At 51.9% G+C, this 17,471-nt stretch overlaps 2 protein-coding genes and 1 long non-coding RNA gene across 6 annotated transcripts in view; 1 reads left to right on the top strand and 2 right to left on the bottom strand.

Annotated features, from left to right (window-relative positions):
* LOC131903542 (uncharacterized) overlaps window positions 1–3,979 on the bottom strand; it is a 33,101-nt gene extending 29,122 nt beyond the window's left edge. For all 3 annotated transcript variants that reach the window (XR_009377532.1, XR_009377533.1, XR_009377534.1), the window contains exon 1: window positions 3,767–3,979. This is a non-coding gene — a long non-coding RNA (uncharacterized LOC131903542). The remainder of the gene's footprint in view (window positions 1–3,766) is intronic.
* Ccl27 (C-C motif chemokine ligand 27) lies at window positions 3,449–7,955 on the top strand. The gene is given in 7 exon segments (XM_059254167.1): window positions 3,449–3,560; window positions 3,853–3,920; window positions 4,131–4,190; window positions 6,358–6,437; window positions 7,456–7,588; window positions 7,780–7,872; window positions 7,874–7,955. Coding segments are annotated over 6 exon segments (474 nt in total). The 5' UTR covers window positions 3,449–3,560; window positions 3,853–3,873; the 3' UTR covers window positions 7,935–7,955.
* Window positions 7,956–16,958, bottom strand: Il11ra (interleukin 11 receptor subunit alpha). 2 transcript variants are annotated; one of them, XM_059254161.1, is made up of 13 exons: window positions 16,860–16,958; window positions 13,554–13,653; window positions 13,239–13,299; window positions 12,224–12,393; window positions 11,982–12,096; window positions 11,814–11,846; window positions 11,566–11,732; window positions 10,395–10,558; window positions 10,042–10,183; window positions 9,578–9,703; window positions 9,368–9,464; window positions 9,035–9,117; window positions 7,956–8,365 (listed from the first exon to the last, which is right to left on the bottom strand). In XM_059254161.1, exons 2-13 carry the CDS (start codon window positions 13,651–13,653, stop codon window positions 8,325–8,327), a joined length of 1,299 nt encoding a protein of 432 aa, XP_059110144.1. In that variant the 5' UTR covers window positions 16,860–16,958; the 3' UTR covers window positions 7,956–8,324. The 2 variants fall into 2 exon arrangements, with proteins under 2 accessions (XP_059110144.1, XP_059110145.1); XM_059254162.1 differs by lacking the exon at window positions 16,860–16,958 and adding an exon at window positions 14,857–14,937.
* Between the last annotated feature and the right edge of the window lie 513 nt (window positions 16,959–17,471).

Here is a 17,471-nt window from a genome sequence, read left to right as displayed (position 1 = left end):
GGGTAACCACTGCTTCTGCGCGTTCATGAGTGGGCTAGCCACGTCATTCACGGTCAGAAAACTGCGCTGCACAGTCTTCCTCCCCATCCTCCAGCTCTGACGCTCTTTCCACTTCTCTTCTAATATGGTCCCCAAGCCATAGCTGGGGAGAGAGGGTTGATACAGATGGCTGTTTAGATCTGAACACTCAGCCTCTTTAGCCTCAGTGCTTTGTCAGGTCTAAGTTTTCATAGAGACCGAACTGAAACACTGGCCCTCCTGCATCCAAACTTCAAATATCATGCAAAGCTCTGGTTAGTCGTGCTTGTGTTAAATGCTCAGGTCTTTATCACAATGTTCAGGGATTGGCATACTGCAATCACAGCACTGTGGTCGATAGCTCCCACCACCACTACCATATAAAACGGCAAACTCCTATAATCCTAGCACAGGAGAGACTGAGGCATAAAGATTGCCATGAGTTCAAAGCCTGTCTGGAACACATAGCAAAACCTTGTCTCAAAAATAATAAGTCAGAACCAGATGTAGTGTTGCAGACCTTTAATTCCAGCGCTTGGGAGGTAAAGGCAGGCAAATGCCTGTGAGTTCAAAGCCAGCCTGGTCTACATAAGGAGTTCCAGGACAGCCAGAGCTACACAGTGAGAACCCTGTCAATAATAATAATAATAATAATAATAATAATAAATATGATAATGAAAAGCAAGAGAAAAAGAAGTGGCCTGTATGAACAAAACAGCCCTCAAGCAATCTATTTCACGAGCTGTCATGAGACAATTTGAAGTATTTAACATGGCAACTGTCATTTAAGAATCAACAAATGTTAATGTCATAACTGATCAGTGGACATGGAGATGAAGGTATTTTAAAAGGTGAAAAGAATAATGGAAGAGGAAAGAATGGGTCAAGATTGGTGAATATATAGACATGAGTAGACAGACAGAGGGAAGAAAGACCAGAAAAATGCAGACCACAGTTAAATCCATCACACTATATATCCCAAGGCTGAGAAAATAGAAAAGAGCCTAGCATCCCACAACAGTCTTCCTCAGAGCCTTTCCCCTCTAATCTTTCTTAAGTCTTGTAGGAGAGTTCTCCAAGTGCTCTTGGACACTCACTCGTTTCTAACTTGTTCTCAAGAATAGCCACAGGATATGCTAGGAATGAAATATCTTGAGACAAGCAGACCAGAACAGCCACCTTCAGAAACGGGAAATATTTCAACACTATAGCACGGCAAGTCACATCACCTCAGATGTGGCTTCCTTTCTAGAATCCCCCAGCGGCTGCATAAGTGCAGTACAGGACAAGACACCATGTGTCCTGGGCAAATACAGCCTTGGGGGCCTGACTCACAATGAACCCAGGCTTCCATTGTCCCTTTCTACCTATTTGTGAGTCCTCATGTAATTTTTATGCACTTTTCTCAGTGAACTCAGACAGGTTGGTAACCAATGCCTCCTGGGCCTGTTTTCCAGGTCTCTTTCACCCCTACTTCCCTTGCTTCTCTGTAAGCCCACCAACCTCTCTCTCCAAAACTCCCTGAGTCGCCAAGATAGGGAGGGCATGGTAGAAACGGGGCTATTTTCATCTCTTGATTCCCGGCGGCTACAGAATATAGAAAATTGGTCGAAAGAAGAGAGGGGCAGGAACGGCCAGGTCAGGGGGGTAAAATCTTGGCAACCAGAAATGCAAAATCAGATTGGACCTGATTTTAAAGAATTTTCTTTTGGCATTGCTCACCCCCAGGAGGAGTGGAGTTAGATGATGGCTATGTGGGTCTGAGCAGACCTTGGGGAATCTGAGAGGTGTATTTCTCTAGACTTGCCCTGCTCCTGTGAGTGTGCTCCCAGAAAGTGAGAGACTGTCTCGTCGTCCCTACTCCTCCAACCCCCACATAGCTCAGAACTACAGGGAAGAGGTGGGGTGTCTTGGGTTCTTTTCTCTTGCTGCCATTAAATACTCTGACAGTCGGGCGGTGGTGGCACAGGCCTTTAATCCCAGCACTCGAGAGGCAGAGCCAGGTGGATCTGAGTTCGAGGCCAGCCTGGTCTACAGAGCGAGATCCAGGACAGGCACCAAAACTACACAGAGAAACCCTGTCTCTAAATAAATTAATTAAATAAAATAAAATACTCTGACAAAAGTAACTTAAGGGAGAAAGGGTTTATTTTAGCTCACAGTTCAAGGTTACAGTCTGTCCATCATGGCAGGAGAGTGAAGTTAAGGGGTGCTCTTTACTCTAACCCTGTGCCAAATCCTGACTCCCACCCTTGAGAATGACAGTTCAAATACCTCACGAGATCAGTACTGCAAACTTTCCCTAAGGATAACAATGCACACACACACACACACACACACACACCTTTTTAAATTGTTTTAAAGAGTTATTTTATTTTTTAATTTGATTTTATGTGCATTGGTTGGGATTTATTTTATTTTTAATTATGAGGGAGCATATGCAGAGGAGGGCTGGTGTCCTTGGAGGTCAGAGGTATCAGCTCCCCCTGGAGCTGGAGTTACAGGTGGTTGTGAGCCACCCAATGTGGGTGCTGGAATCCAAACTCCAGCCCTCTGCAAGATGTTATGCCGTATTTCCCACCATACGCCTTGTTCAAACTCCTGATTGCTGGCGCTGTCAGAACAGAAACCAAGGAGCATGAAACTAATGCACCTACTAAGAAGTTTAAAAGGGACCCCTCCCCCAAAAGCTTCCACAACCAGGAAGACAGCGCGGAATCCACGCAATGAGAAAGTATTGTTACCAACTCCTACTGCATTCAGTTCCAACAGTTAACACCACAAAGCATCAGGCTCCACAGACCTAAGGGGAAGGTCTTCAACAAGTTTCACTCTAGATGCCCGTTACAAGAAGAGTTCCCAAGACGCTCATCAACAAGCTAAAAATCTAATATAAATAAGATGGGCACACCATTTCCTAGACATTCAATAGCATTTGACTAAATGACTGAAAAAATAAAAATCACTGTCTCAGCTCGAGAGGAGGAGCGATGACCCTCTGACCATTAGACGATTTGACTAAGAAATACTTCCCTACCCTAGCTAGTCTAGGCTGTGTTCTCTCTGGGGGTCTATTCCTTCCGTCCTGAGGTAATTCAAGAACTGGGCAAGCAAGAAAAGCAATTGACAGGGTCAAAGTCAGGAAAGTGGGGGTGCGGGACGGGGAGGTGGGGGAGAGACCCTGTGGGGAGAGCCCCAAAGCACTTTTTACTGCGGCCTCGGGCCAAGGCCACAGTCTACCAACGTGTGGAACTCTAAAATCTGACTCCGTCCCTAGGAAAGAGGGTCCTGCGTATCCAGTATCTTAATAAACTCCTGACTACGCCCCTCCAGTGACAAAACACAGGGCCACCACTCAGCGCAACACTTTGAACCCGCCTCCTCCGACGAAGAACTGGCTCCTCCCCTTCCGGGTGATACGCAAGCCCCACCCCTCGAGTGCGAAGGTATCCCTGTGATGTAATTGTTAACGGTCCGTTTCCGGGGCGGAGCCAGGGAGGGCGGGGAGTTTAGGCTGTGCCGACCCCTGAGCCCCCCTTCAGGTGACTCCAGCCCCTGAAAAATCTTCATCCAGGGCCCTAAATGACCCAGCCCCACTGCTGCCAGACCGCTCTCCTGGACGACTCCACGCCCGGGTCCCTAGATAACCGTCCTTCTAACGCCTTAACTTCCAGTGACTACCATATCATCATCCCATCCTGTCCCGATGTGGCAATTGGCTTGCGGGGGGCCACCTGCCTCAGAGTACCTGAGGACGATTCAGACTCGTCCTAGGAAGGATGGAGAAGGGGACTTGCGGCTGGGAATAAGTGTTCGTATCATGCTGCTCCCCAGGAACCGTTCGGAGCCCGGGACATGTCGCGATTGAGGAGATACGAGGTGGCGCTGGAAGCGGAGGAGGAGTGAGTGGAGGCGGGTGGTGCGGGGGAGGGATATTAGGCCGGGGGTGGGGGAAGGTGCGCGTCCTGGGGCGGGCGGAGCGGGCCCTCGTGGGGCGTGGGCTGCTGATGTCCAGCCCCCGGGGGCGGGGCTTGCTGGCGGGCGAGGTTCCAGGGGTGGGGTCTGTGGGTCAGCCCCGCCCCTCCCGGTCCGGCTCTGCCTTCTCTTTGCAGGATCTACTGGGGCTGCTTCTACTTTTTTCCTTGGCTGCGAATGTGGCGCAGGGAGCGGAGGTGAGGGGGCTGCGATTTCGCGGGGGCATGAACGAGGTTCAGTGTCGGAGGACGGATGTGGGGGAGTTCAGGAGCCCCTGCCCCGCCTCATGTCATTGTCGGGTCGCCCTACAGCTCGGCGCACCCCCGGGAGCAGAAGCTGGAGCCTCTGCGGGGCCTAATGAGCTGTTTGTCGAGCGGCCTGAGGCCTGCTCCCCAGCGCTCAGGTCGTGGTCTCCTCTGTCGCACCCCCACCGCCGCTGCACAGACAGCCGGTGCATTAAAGATTTAAAGTCACGCCCACTGCCTTCCTGACTTTACCGCCGCAGCCGCCACTGGTGCTGGGAATCCCACTCCACACCTGCTGTTTTCTTACTCGCAGGGCGTCCCTCCCTGGTAGGATGCCCTTGCATGCCAAGGCCTCCGTTGCTCCTAAGGGCCCCCAATTATCGTCAGGCTTCCAATTACTATCAGTGACTGGCTCCCTGCCACCCCACCACACCCTCCCCAAAAGCACCTACACAGTAGGCCACATATTTCTGCCACTTATCAATGTTCCCACAACTCCAGCTGTTACTGCCTTCCTCTAGCCGGAACTTTGCCAAGTGCCTGAAGAATCTTCTCTTCCTGGGAGTGGATCTAAAACATTTTAGCCAAAGTTACAGAGTCAGCTGTCAGCGAGAGGAAGGACCTGTTCCTAGAAGCTGTCTCTAGCAGTCTACCTCAGGGGAGTGACAAGGGTTAAGGGTCCAAGGCCTTTCCTACAGCTAAAACCCCTAACCGACTCCTCCAGTCCGAGCCCAGTTTTTTTGGGTTTTTTTGTTTGTTTGTTTGTTTTTTTAAATTACGAGTGTGTGTGTGTCCACCACAGTGCATGTGCATGCAGACAGAGGTCAAAGGACAGCTTGTGAGAGTCTGTTCTCTTTTTCTACCATATGGGTTCCAGGGGTCTAACTCAGGTCCTCAGGCTTGGCACCATGGCCATCTTGCCAGCCCCTGATCCCAGATTTAAAGATACTTGGCATCCCCAGAAGAGTCCTGCCGCCCCTTTTTATCCAACCCAAATCACTCTGGAACCAACTCTTACAGTGGCCAGAGTCAGGCTGCTCCCTTCGCCTCCTCACCTGATGATTAAGTGATGGAGACAGCCTGGATTCTGGATGAGCCCAAAGCTCACTTTTGGCCTGGCACTGCCCCTGTCGTAGCAGATTGTGCTGGGAAAGAAGACTTGGCCTTCCTATCTTTGGAGAAGCCAAAAAAGGAGAGATGGGTACACAGCCAGGAAAATGTTTCTGCCTTCCAAAGATCTCTGGATTGACAAGTCAGGGGAGCTCACAAATGGCAGGCAACTAGTTAACAAAACATATAAGGCAAGATGATACAACTTGGGGGATTTCCTCAGAATTTATCTATCTATCTCTCTGTCTCTCTCCTCCCTGTCAGTCTGTCTCTGTCTCTCTTTGATGCTACACCCAAGCCTTGGGACAAATGTCTAGACAGGGAGTAAGAGAGACACACTGAAGCCTCAGGTACCAAAAATTCCAGATGAGTGACCCCTGGGTTGTGGTTACTTTCAAATACTAAAAGTGTGCAAACTTTTAGCCATTCCTTCGGTGTCTACATCAGATGCTTTGTCTAGCCCTGGGTCCACATCCTCCCAGTCAGAAGACTGCTGAGACCATGTCCAGAAGGGTCTTTGGGTCTCACCCTTGTCAGGAGGGAGCAAGGTTTAGAGTCTCACCTAGCTATAGCAGAGCAAGCTGCTCAGAGCCAGTGGCAGCCCTATCCCAAGAGCTTATCTACAGAGAATGACTGGCCTCTTAGCAGAAAATACAACATATAGATAAGAGATGGGTTCTTAGGGTTGTGGCTCAGTTTATATTTCAAATCCAGAACAGGACTTGAAAATTGACATTCCCGGATTAGGAGTCCGAGCCATTAACCCAATAAGCATGCCCCACCCCCAGCATTCCACAGCTTTACAGAAAGAGTTGACTCAAAATGAGCAGGAATTTTGCATGGAAGAGAAAGAAGGGAAAAGTAGATGGGGTGCTCAGAGTTTGGGAAAATGGGGATTTCTGAACCTGGGTTGGGAGAGGTATATTCCTTTGAGCCCAGAGTGTAAAGAGGATGGAATTTGAATCAAAAGAGACCTAACTTAGCTCTTGAGTCTGATGTCTCCAACAAGCCAGAGACTATGTCTGGAAACCCCCAGGCTCCCACTGACAAGCTGGCATCCATGGAACAAGACTAAGGAGAAGCAAGAAGGTGAGATTTGGGAGAGGGCCTTTGTCGTCTTCTGGGATGTTGGTTTGTTTGTTGAGACAGGGTCTCACTATGTAGCCCAGCTGGCCTGGAACTCACTATGTACACCAGGCTAGCCCCCTTTCACCTGTTTTAACATCAGCAATCGGGCATCAAAGAGCTTGTGGTTCTCCTCCTTATCCACCGCACTTCCCCCCTTAGCCAAGAAGAGTCTGTTTTAGGGACCCAGTCCCATCAATTTCTCCTGATAACATAGGCAGGCCAGGGCAGGGAGTAGGGAGAAAATGAAGACAGGTTAGTGCTAGCTTCTGTTCCTCCCCCATAAACTCTTCCATCAGAATATGTCTGTAGTATATGATAGTACAGAGGGATGATTGTGGAAATGCAAATGTATGGCAGTGGGACTTTGGGGTATAACTGGAGCTGTATGGTTTTGTCTATGATTATATAGTCATGGGTGTGACTTTATGGGGTTACGTGACCAACGTATGACTTATGAATGTGTGCCTATGGGATGAGTATAAATGCCTGTCAGTAGATGCCCAGTGAATCGTGGCTGTCCTTAGCCACTGTAACGTCAGCCCCTACACCATTCACTACCTCTCTTCAGAGTTCTCTGTCCAGGGCTTGGGAGCCCATGGGAAATGGCAGTCTTGGAAGGGATGGGGTCAGTGACAGCAGGCCAAGAGTTAGAACTGAGTATCACAAGATAAGCAAGGTATTGCCACCTGTCTCTGACTCACCGAGTGCCCCAGGCAAAACGCAACTAGATAAAAGGTAGGGTGGGGAGGAGAAGGGAAGAAGTATCTAGGCTGAGCGGCATGGAGGGGCTCTCACCCACCAGCAGCCTCCTGTTGATAGTGTTGCTTCTGAGCCTGGACCCTGGAGCAGGTAAGTGCTTGGAGGGTACAGAACGATGAGTGGATGGACTAGAAGGGACGGGGCCCAGAAAGTTCCAGCTATCTAATAGAGCAGCCGTGGGTCTAGACCTTTCTGAAGACATGACCTTATTGTTCTATAGCCTTGCCACTGCCCTCCAGCACTACCTGCTGTACCCAGCTCTACAGACAACCACTCCCGAACAAGCTACTGAGGAAGATCATCCATGTGGAACAGCAGGAGGCTGATGGAGACTGTCACCTTCAGGCTATTGTGTGAGCTCTGCCCCCAACCTTGGTACCTCTAACTGCCTCAGTCAGAACACCTCATGCTGATCCCAATCCCAGCCCCAATGCTAATTCTGATGCCTACTCAAGTTTTTGTCTGGCTCTTGCCCCCAACCCCTGAACCCTACCTAAGCTCATCTCCTAAATCCGGGCATAGCTTTGGATTTTTCCCTTCCCAGGCTTCACCTGGCTCGGCGCAGTGTTTGTGTTCATCCTCAGAACCATAGCCTGGCTCGGTGGTTTGAGCGCCATGGAAAAAGGGTCCAGAGGACTGCCCAACTTAAATCTGGAACTACAAATGAAAATGTACTCGAGCCCCCAACAACAAAACTAATAAAACAACATTAGACAGTAATCTCCAAAAACTTCTTCGGTCTCTTTATTTCAACTCTTCACAGTCCCCACAAGGGCCAAGGCCAAGGTCTGCACACACTCTCCAAGCATCTATATACACACATACAGAGAATGTATGTCCCTTATCTCACATACACACAGTCACAGATGGACACAGACACGCACATCTACACACATTCCTCAAGTGGACTTCCACCTCAAGGATGACATCAGAGGTTCAGACAGCATTGAGCTGGCAGGACGTTTGGAATATCGGGTCTCAAAGAAAAGGGCTTCCAACTTCTGAGACCTCCATCCACGGGGATCCACTGCCCTGCCTCTCTCTGCCTGCCCATTTAAGCACCCCAGCCTGACAGGGTTACAGGTGGGATCAGCTGAAGTTCTCCTGGGTCCTCTGCGGGTTTGGGATGCCTAGAAGAGCAGGGAGCAAGTCATGCAACAGCAGGACTGAGTCCAGACATCCTTTGAGAATAAAAGGGGAGCATTCCTAAACCAAACACTCTGAGGAAGAACGGGGGGCCACTTTTGAGGGAGCCCTAACACCCTAAAGATAAGAAAGTAGACATAGCTCTGGGCCTAGGGGGTGGGGAGCAAGATGCTCAGTGGGTAAAGCATGTGCCAAGCAAGCCTGATGCCTTGAGATCAATCCCTGGCACCCACGTGAAGGTGGAAAGGATTCCACAAGGTCCTCTGACCTCCAAACATGTGCCATGGCACATATGTGCCTGCACACACATATCATACACACATAACACAGTAATACTACAATTTAATTTTTTCAAATCAGGGAGAGGAGCAAGCATTTATCCAAGACATTTAAAGGGGGGGGGGGGCAAGATCCAGTTCCAGTTCCAACACCTTGAAAATGAAGGGAGCTACCTAGGATTCCCAGTACTCCAAGAAGGAAGAGACCCATTTCTGAGACCAGGTACTCAAGAATGAAAGGTCTACCCCTTCCCCTAGTCTAGATATAAAAACGAGAAGCCCCAACTCCCGTGATCCCGGTACATGAAATCACTAGGGCATCAGGTTCTTAAGCCAGACACTCAAGGGGGGCCTACATTACTAAGTGCTACTTACCTGGAAGCTTGTCCACTGGAATCATTGGTTCCAAGAACCCAGGTTTTTGAGGTCCATCTTTGCCACTCCGTCTCAGCCTCAGCCTGAAGATAAAAGGGCAGCTGTTACCCCAGTCCCCCATCTCCTCCAAGAGGATATATATTAGCAAGGGGTGAGGGGTTAGTGAAAAGCAGGAGGGAGAGCACAGTCAGCTGGGGAGAAGGCGTTCCGAAACCAGGCAGGTTCAGCAAGCAGTGAACAGGAGGAGGTCCTGCGGGTGGGAATGGATGTGGTCTCTGGGCATCAAAGCAGCTGTTGGGGGTTACAGCTAAGGAACCAGTGGCACTCACTTACCAGAGCCCCAGAGCCAGGGCTCCAACAGCAAGACCAAGGAAAGAGAAGATTCCCAAAGATGCTAACACAGCCACTTGCTCCAAGGGGTCCTTGTGATCTGAGGGAGAAGGTCGTGAGTCACTGGGAGAGCAATGTTCCGCCATGCTTGGTGATATCGTCTCTCTAGGACTTCCATCTTCCACACACCTTCACCAATCGGCCCAAACTTACCAAGTGGCCTTGGGTCTGACTGCAAGGAAGGTCTTGGAGGGGTGGGGCCGTCCTCTTGAGCGACTACTGCCTCTTGCTGCTGTTTGTGTACCTGGCTCCCATCAGGCATCTCATTCTGTAGGGGACCTGAAGGAAGATGAAACCTGAGAAGTGTACAGAGAAGCTTCTGCCTTCCTAAGGCAGGGGCAGAACTAGAACCTAGGTTCGAGATGGGGGCTTAAGAGGCAGTTTCAAAGGGTGTGGCCAGTTTCCGGGATCTGCCTTGTAGACTTGCAGACATATAGTCTCTAAGTGCAGAAGTAGACTCGGGCTAAGGGTAGAGTAGGGCTGCAGGCCATCAGGGCTATAGTGTAGGACAGTAATAGCAGTGTCGAAAGACCGTAACAAGGGTGTGGGTAAAACTGTCTAGTTGACAGTTGCTTTGGGGTAAGGGCTCTGCCCTTTTCTTTGTCCTTGTCTCTCACCAGTGCTAGGAGTACCCCAGGCCTCTGGGCTCCAGGCACTCCAGGTCCCAGCATCCAGGAAGTCCCTGGCACTGACTCGTACCGCATGGGGCAGCCCAGCCACGGCATCTGTTATCACCTCCTCCAAGCCGATGGGCTCAACCTGGAGGTAAAAATGGTTTCTCAGGGTGTGGTCTAAGTTGTAAGTAGAGAACCTGCCCAGCCCCAGCCAGAAAAGACACCTGGGAACACTATATAGGGGGAAATTGGGTCTTCTGAGACAGTCAACGCCTAGAAGCTATGCAGAACATTCAAGATCTCAAAACCAGAGACAGAACCCGAAGGTCAAGATTGAGACACACTGCAGACCTCACCGTGGACCAGGCTGGATGCTGCGCTGGACGGTATTGTAACCGGAACTTGAGCAGGAAGTGGGGTTGGCGGCGCCAGGAGGCAGGGTATGTCCAGCTGGCGTGCAGGCGTCTCGGGTAACCAGGTACTGATTCCACCCGCAGTCCCTGGGGTGGGTCAGGGCGCACTAAGCACAGCCAGACACAAAGTCCAGGGTAAGTGACAGGTACTCCTCCCTTCCTCCCCACTCCCCACAGTGTGTGCAGCGTGTGCAGTGTAGGCAGTGTGTGAAGTGTGGGCAGTGTGGGCAGTATGCACAGTGTGAGCAGTGTGGCAGTGTGGGCAGTGTGGCAGTGTGGGCAGTGTGTGCAATGTGCGCAGTGTGGCAATGTGGGCAGTGTGTGCAGTGTGTGCAGTGTGGGCAGTGTGGCAGTGTGGGCAGTGTGTGCAATGTGCGCAGTGTGGCAGTGTGGGCAGTGTGGGCAGTGTGTACGTAAAGTTGTTTTAGTCAGACACCTCCCAGCGGGAGGGGAAATGTCAAATTCCATCACTCAGCCTCAGGATCTGTCTGTCATCCTTGTTATAAAATAAGCAGCAATCCAATAGCAGGATTTTGATAAGTTTGAGTGATATGAAATTTATCATCCACAGAAGATTCACTGACCCAAATTCCAACCTAAGTGTTACTGCCTTCTCCCCCCCACACTCAGATCAAGAAGGAAAAGGGACCAGCCAGCCTTTCTCCTGGACAGGGAGAGCATGAGACTGGGCTGCCTTCAGCATGGGGCCTAGAAGCAGGAGTCAGTTAGGCAGCCAAGGACTTGTGGGTAGTGGCAGCAGCCTCTTGACAGTGGTTCTCAACCTTCCTAATGCTGTGATCCTTTAATACAGTTCCTCATGTTGTGAAGAACCCCCTTGTCCCCATCAAATTATTTTCATTACTACTTCATACCCATAATTTTGCTACTGCTATGAGTCATAATGTAAATCTCTGATACTCAGGATATCTGATATGTGGCCCCTACAGGTTGAGAACTGCTGCTCTAGAGTGTGTACAGAACCCATCTCTTGACTACTTGGTCTTTATGTATGAAAAGGGGAGGACTAGTTGGAAGTTGGAGCAAGGGGGGTGTGGGTCTGTCTGGAGTCTCTGTGATGGGAATCTGGAAGGAGGCCAGGGGTTGGGGTACTCACAGATGCTCTGTAACCTCACATCCAGAAGGCACGTGCTGGCACCCAGTGGGTTCACCTCAGTCACGTTGATCCGGTACTCACTCCAGAACTCTGCCCCATGGACCACACATCGGAAAGCCTCTAGAGGGTCCTGTGGGCATGGCCAAGGCCCTGTGGATGAACTTTCCCTAGGAGGGAGGATATGGTCTTGGGTTTTGCAAATAAGTCACAAGTTAGTATCCCCAGTGTCTCTCTCTCTCATGTCTTACCTCTGACTCTCAGCTCCTGGCAGGGTCTTCTTCCTGACAGAAAGGGTGTCCTCTGAGGTCAGGAGGAAAAGAGGGCCCCCTGCCTTCTCTGGAAATTTGTCAGAACTTCCCTCCCTGCCTGCCACACCCATGTCACGCCAGCATCCCCAGTTGCACAGGCACACATACCTATAGGAAGTAAGATAGCGGGTGGGCAGGCCGCTGACCTGGCCAGGACTCCACGTACAGGAGAAGTTTTCATAGTCTACTGCTTGGCAGGAGACCTCGGGACGAGCTGGGGGAACTGGAGACAGAGGGTACAGCTGAAGACTGAGGCATCCCTAGCTCCTCCCTATCCCAGAGGGCTTGCTCGGGGCCCCAGGTTCCCTTGGGAATGCGGTGGCTCCTCACGGCCACCTTCCCTCACTCACAGCCCAGCTTCAGGGTCACCGTGCCCCCAGATACACCATCCGGGGTCTGGCAGATGTAAGTGCCGTCGTCAGTGCTGTCCACGCGGGCCAAGACCAGTCTGTGTCCCAGTCCAGAGTCGGGTCCCTGAAGCAGCCTCGACTCCCCATCCCGAAACCAGGACACTGGGGTCCTGACGGCGAGACGAAGTGATGGAAGGGAGAGACTAAGTCAGGCCATGCAACTGTTCTCCGGGAGCTTCTGAGCACGCTTGCAATAAACCACAGTCCCATGCCTGGCGTGGTGGTGCGTGCCTATCACCTCAGGCCGCTGGAGGAGGGGGCTCATGAGTTTAAGGCCAGTCTGGGCTACATAGCAAGCTCCAGACCACTCCCAGGTATCAAAATAAATAGACAAAGTAGTAAAATAAAAACGAAAAGGAAGAGACTGAACCCCAGTTCCCTTCCCTGTAGAAAGGCCCTTGTGGTCTAGCTCTTGCCTTCTTTTCCTTCATCACCTCACCCTTCCTTCCCCACAGGCCACATTCTTTTCTCTCTGCTCCTCCTGACTAAGGCCATTCCCACCTCAGGGCATTTTCGCAAGCTGTTCCCTCTGTCAGGAGTGCGTCTACTCTAACCTGTACGTGTGTGGCTGCTGCTTTTTGACCCAGCAAGATTCTTGAGTGCTTACTGTCTTCCCTACTAGGATGGAAGTTCTTGAGGACGTGCATCTTGCTGTTACCTCAGAGCCAACAACAGACCAGGCACTTAGCAGGTACGCAAACATACTGGCTAGTTAACTAACTGATGATTTTTTGATACTGGGTATCAAGCCCAAGGCCTTATACATGCCAGTCAAGCCCTCTAAGCGACATCCCCAACACTGGCTGAATTTTCTACTGAATAAGAACAGCCGGAGGGTTAGGACAGAGAGGCAAGGATCGTGGCCAGAAGAAGCAAGAACAGGAGGGAACATGAGGTCTGGACAGGGTCAAGAAAGAACCATGAGTATGAGATTAGCAAGTAGGTGAACACTTACCCAGCATTCACTCCAGGACAACAGAGCATCACGGACCTGCCAGGCTGCCCATACTGGACCCCTGTGAAGGGCATTCCTGAAGTGAAGCCCTTCTTTTGTACCCCCCTCCCATTCATGAGACTGGTAGGGTGAGGGGCAAGCTGCTAAGCCCTGGGTGTGGGGGAGGGGGTCGCTGGGTCAAAGCATGATGGGGATGGGGACAAGATAAAGAAGGGACCCAGGCTGTCAGAAATGGTGGGGGGATTAGGCCACAGGAATGGGCCAGAGTGAGAACAGCAAGTCTCCTAAGGGGGTCCCAGAGTGGCATTTTCTTACCTGGAGGACCCCAGGCCTGGGGGCAGGGGGAGGAGGAAGACACCAGGGCTGCAGCCACAGCCACCAGGACCCTGCTCAGCCCTGAGCAGCTGCTGCTCATCTGTGGGGGGAAAGGAGGCTTAAGAGTTGCCCGTGGATGAGCTAGGACCTGGCTCATCCTCTCCAAAGCTGGGCTTCCTTAAGGAAAACTGAAGCATCAGGAGAAATGGAGCTATTGGAAATGACTGAGGACTCTAACCTGAAGTCCCCTTTCCACCATATACCCAGTGCAATATATATTTGTCCTTGTGTGTGTGTGTGTGTGTGCTCCCGTGTGTGCACACACACACACACACACACACACACACACACACACACAGTTCATCTCAGTCCTGGGCTAAGGGCCCAGAACAAAAGCCAGAGGCAACAGACTATGCCAACATTCCCCCACACACACACATACACACACATACACATCACCTTTGGCACCCACCCCTGGCACCAAGGACTGGCACTGGCTCAGCCACTCCCGTTAACCCATACAATCCAGCTGCTGGAAATTCTGGCATTCGCCACCAACCTGACCAAGGCTAATTACTGCCTCTGGCCAACATACAGCAAATAATGAGATGAGACCTCATCACCCTAAGATAGGGAGCTGGCATGATGGGTCCAAATGCGCCTTATAATCACAACATGAGGCCTAGCCTGCTCTGGTGGCCAAGCCTCTCGCCTGGGCCTGGCTTCTTACTCTAGTACTTGGGCCACTCAGATGGGCCTGGCTTGAAATCTTGTTGGTCTCAAGCCTGTGAGGCTGGATAGAGCTAGGGTGCAGGCTGGAGCTGCAGAATTAAGCGGATCCAGATGCCCTGGCTGCTGCCAGAGGCTGAGAGCAGGCGAGGAGCCAGCAGATGGAGATGGAGACAGGGTGGCGGAGAAGGGAGGGGAGCTGGGAGCCTGCAGGAGCAGGCGCCTGGTGTGGGGGCCACAGCAGCAAGTGGGGGGGGGGGGTGTTCAGGACCAGAGGCAACGGCAGTGGGGGCCAGTGTGCAAGAGGTCTGAATTGGGAGCAGCAGGAACTCAAAATCTGAGAAATGTGCGTGCAGGGAAGGAGCGGGGTGCTGAGAGAAAAGACTCTGGGTTGGAGACCCAGCAGCACAAGGTAGCAAGGAAGGAGCAGAGGGCAAGGCCTTAGTCAGAGTGCCAGAAGACCCCTCCAGAGTAAAACAGAATGAGGCCTTCACATATCTGTGTCACCCTGAATGTCTTGTTGGCCCACCCCCAAGGTCCCCAGCCCCATTCACCCTGTTCAGCCTCGCCCTACCTCGATAATCACAGTGGCTGAGTGTCCATGGCCTCCAAGACTTCCTCCTACAGGCTACAGCACTGTCTCCACTCAGTCCTGGGACCCCAGAACCACCCCCTCCTTCCCATTCTCTGCCCCGCCCCCTCTGGGCCTTGAGCTTAGCCACCCCTAGCCAGGCCCCCTCCTCCCACCCCTTCTTCCCTCCTCTCTCCTTCCCTCCCACCCCAGGGCCTGGGAAGGGAAGAGGCCGCCCCCCTCAAGCTGGAAAAGGAAGCCAGAGACACAGCCAGGACCAGCAAGAGGGAGAGAAGGTTTGCTTCTGCCTCCATCCCTGTCGCCAGAAGAGCCACCAAAACCATATCTACTCAGGGACTCGCTGGATACAGTTAACTAAAACAAGGATATTCACTTGAACACATGTGGGCACAATAAAAAAAATTCACACATACACACACACACACACACTCATTCCTATTCTTTCCATTCTCCAACAAATGTTCCCTACGCGCACAGCTGGCTGTGTTTCCGGGGGAAAACAGGCCTCACACTGGAGAATATAAGGAAAGGCCAGGGTCCAGTTCCCCCCTTCCCTGGAAGTTCCAGCCATTTCTATTCTCCCCTCCACCCGTTGGGCCTCAGCACCAGGAAATGCCTTTGATCCCTTGGTGCCAGATATACTGGAGTCACGGCTACCCTCAGACTCATATTCGTAGATACAGTCACTCACAGTCGTCACCCTGATACACTCAGACCCAGACACATTTACACATCTCAGTCTACTAGTGGTCCCACTGACACAAAGGCATACACATTATGTGTGAGGGGGTGCAGGGAGTTCGCAGTGCTCCCTTAAAAGCGACTCCTAGCCATAAGGAGCTCACAGGAGCTCTTAGTGACAGATCAGCATTGGGTCAAGGTTACAAGCCCTTGTGTGGCCAGAAACAAGAGTAAACAGGGAAATCAAGCATAGGGAAACTGAGAGACAGCTTGCCGTCAGAACTAGAAAAGCAGAGACACAGAGACACCTGGGAGAAAAATCTGTGAGAGAGATAAAAATCTCTCCAGGAAGATAATCATGGGGACAGCGGAAGAAATGTGAAGAAACGCAGTCAGGCATGAAAACAGAAACACCACTAGACCAGGGACCTAGGAATGGAGCGCAATTGGCCGAGCTTGCCTAACATGCACAAAACCCGAGGTTTGATGCCCAGCACTTATAAAAACAGATGTGCCGCACCTGTAATCCCAGCAATCCAGAGGCTTAGGATACGCGTGGCCTGTCTCAAATAAGAGCAGTGGACCAGCGATGGGACTTACTCTTTCAACACTGGAGACGGAACCCAGGCCCTGGCTCACACTGGACAGGCACTCTCTGACTGAGCTGCATCCTCAGCCCCCCACAAATCTTGAGCAGAGGAAGAAGGACAGCCATGTGCAATGGGGGTGGATCTGTCTATGCTGCAGGCTGGGTAGAAGTCAGTCTCCCCCAACAACTGAAGTTCCCCCGAATATAAGAACACAGCTTCACTCGCACACCGCCTAGGCTAGGGTATAGCACACACCACGGTCACAAGGCTCGCTCTTGCTCTTCTATCTCTGAAGTCACACATTATCACACAAAAACCCGGCCACCCACTCTCACACTGGCAGACAAAATCTAAGACCCCCACGGAGCTTCCCAAGACACACTCCCTGGTGTGGTCCCTGCCCCTCTTACAAACACACACACACACAACAGTTGCCCACTGACAGCCGCATTCCCACAGTCGCTGTGCCGCAGCAAGCAGACCCAGCTACAATCACACTCTCAAACGCAGTCACGTTCGCTGACAGATACGCCAGATGACACCAGTTCCAGAGCCTCACACTCTGACATCGTCACACCCAGACGCTGCCTCGAACTCACACAGACACACTCCTAGTCCATCAGTCACTCCCTGCCTTTCAGATCACACACCACCCGGCCCCGCCCCCTCTTGGCAGGACTTGGGAGTCAACACCCGGGTCCCAGCAGGCCTCACCTTCCGCGGCTGCCGCCGCCAGCGCCCTCCACCCTCGCCCTCTGCCCCGGCCTCTACTCCCTCCTTCCCTGGACTCCCGCAGTCGGGGCGGCTCCTCCAGGCGCCAATAGAACGAGAGAGGTGAACAGGGGGGGCTCTCGGCCCATTGGAGCCTCCAACTGCCAATCACTTCCACCTCCTCCGGACACTTCCTGTCCCGTCTGGAACTTAGGAGGAGGGTGCCCAGAGTAGGATTCCTAGGACACAACCTGAGGCTACATTCCTCATACCTCTCCTGAAGGCCTGTCCTCCCGGGGACAGCTGGCTTCAAAGTGCTCAGGCTCGTCCCTTCCCAGCTGTCCACACAGCCTCAGGTTCCCTACTGAACCACTGGGCGGCTGACTGCATTCGGTGAAGGTGCCCCTGACTCCAGATAAGATAGGAAAACGGGAGGGTTGGTGTAGTTCTCAAACTTCGAAGTGCTGAACTTTTAAAACAGAAAGGCCCCATCCCATGCCGGTTAAATCACAATCCCTGGCCATTGCATCTAGACCCCAGTACTGTTTCTAAAACCCCTCAGGCGATTCCAAATACAGGCAAGGTTAGGTGTGTGTGTGTGTGTGTGTGTGTGTG

This window comes from Peromyscus eremicus, chromosome 2, assembly GCF_949786415.1.
Source record: "Peromyscus eremicus chromosome 2, PerEre_H2_v1, whole genome shotgun sequence".
Classification (NCBI taxonomy): domain Eukaryota; kingdom Metazoa; phylum Chordata; class Mammalia; order Rodentia; family Cricetidae; genus Peromyscus; species Peromyscus eremicus.
This window is presented reverse-complemented; position numbering and strand designations above follow the sequence as displayed.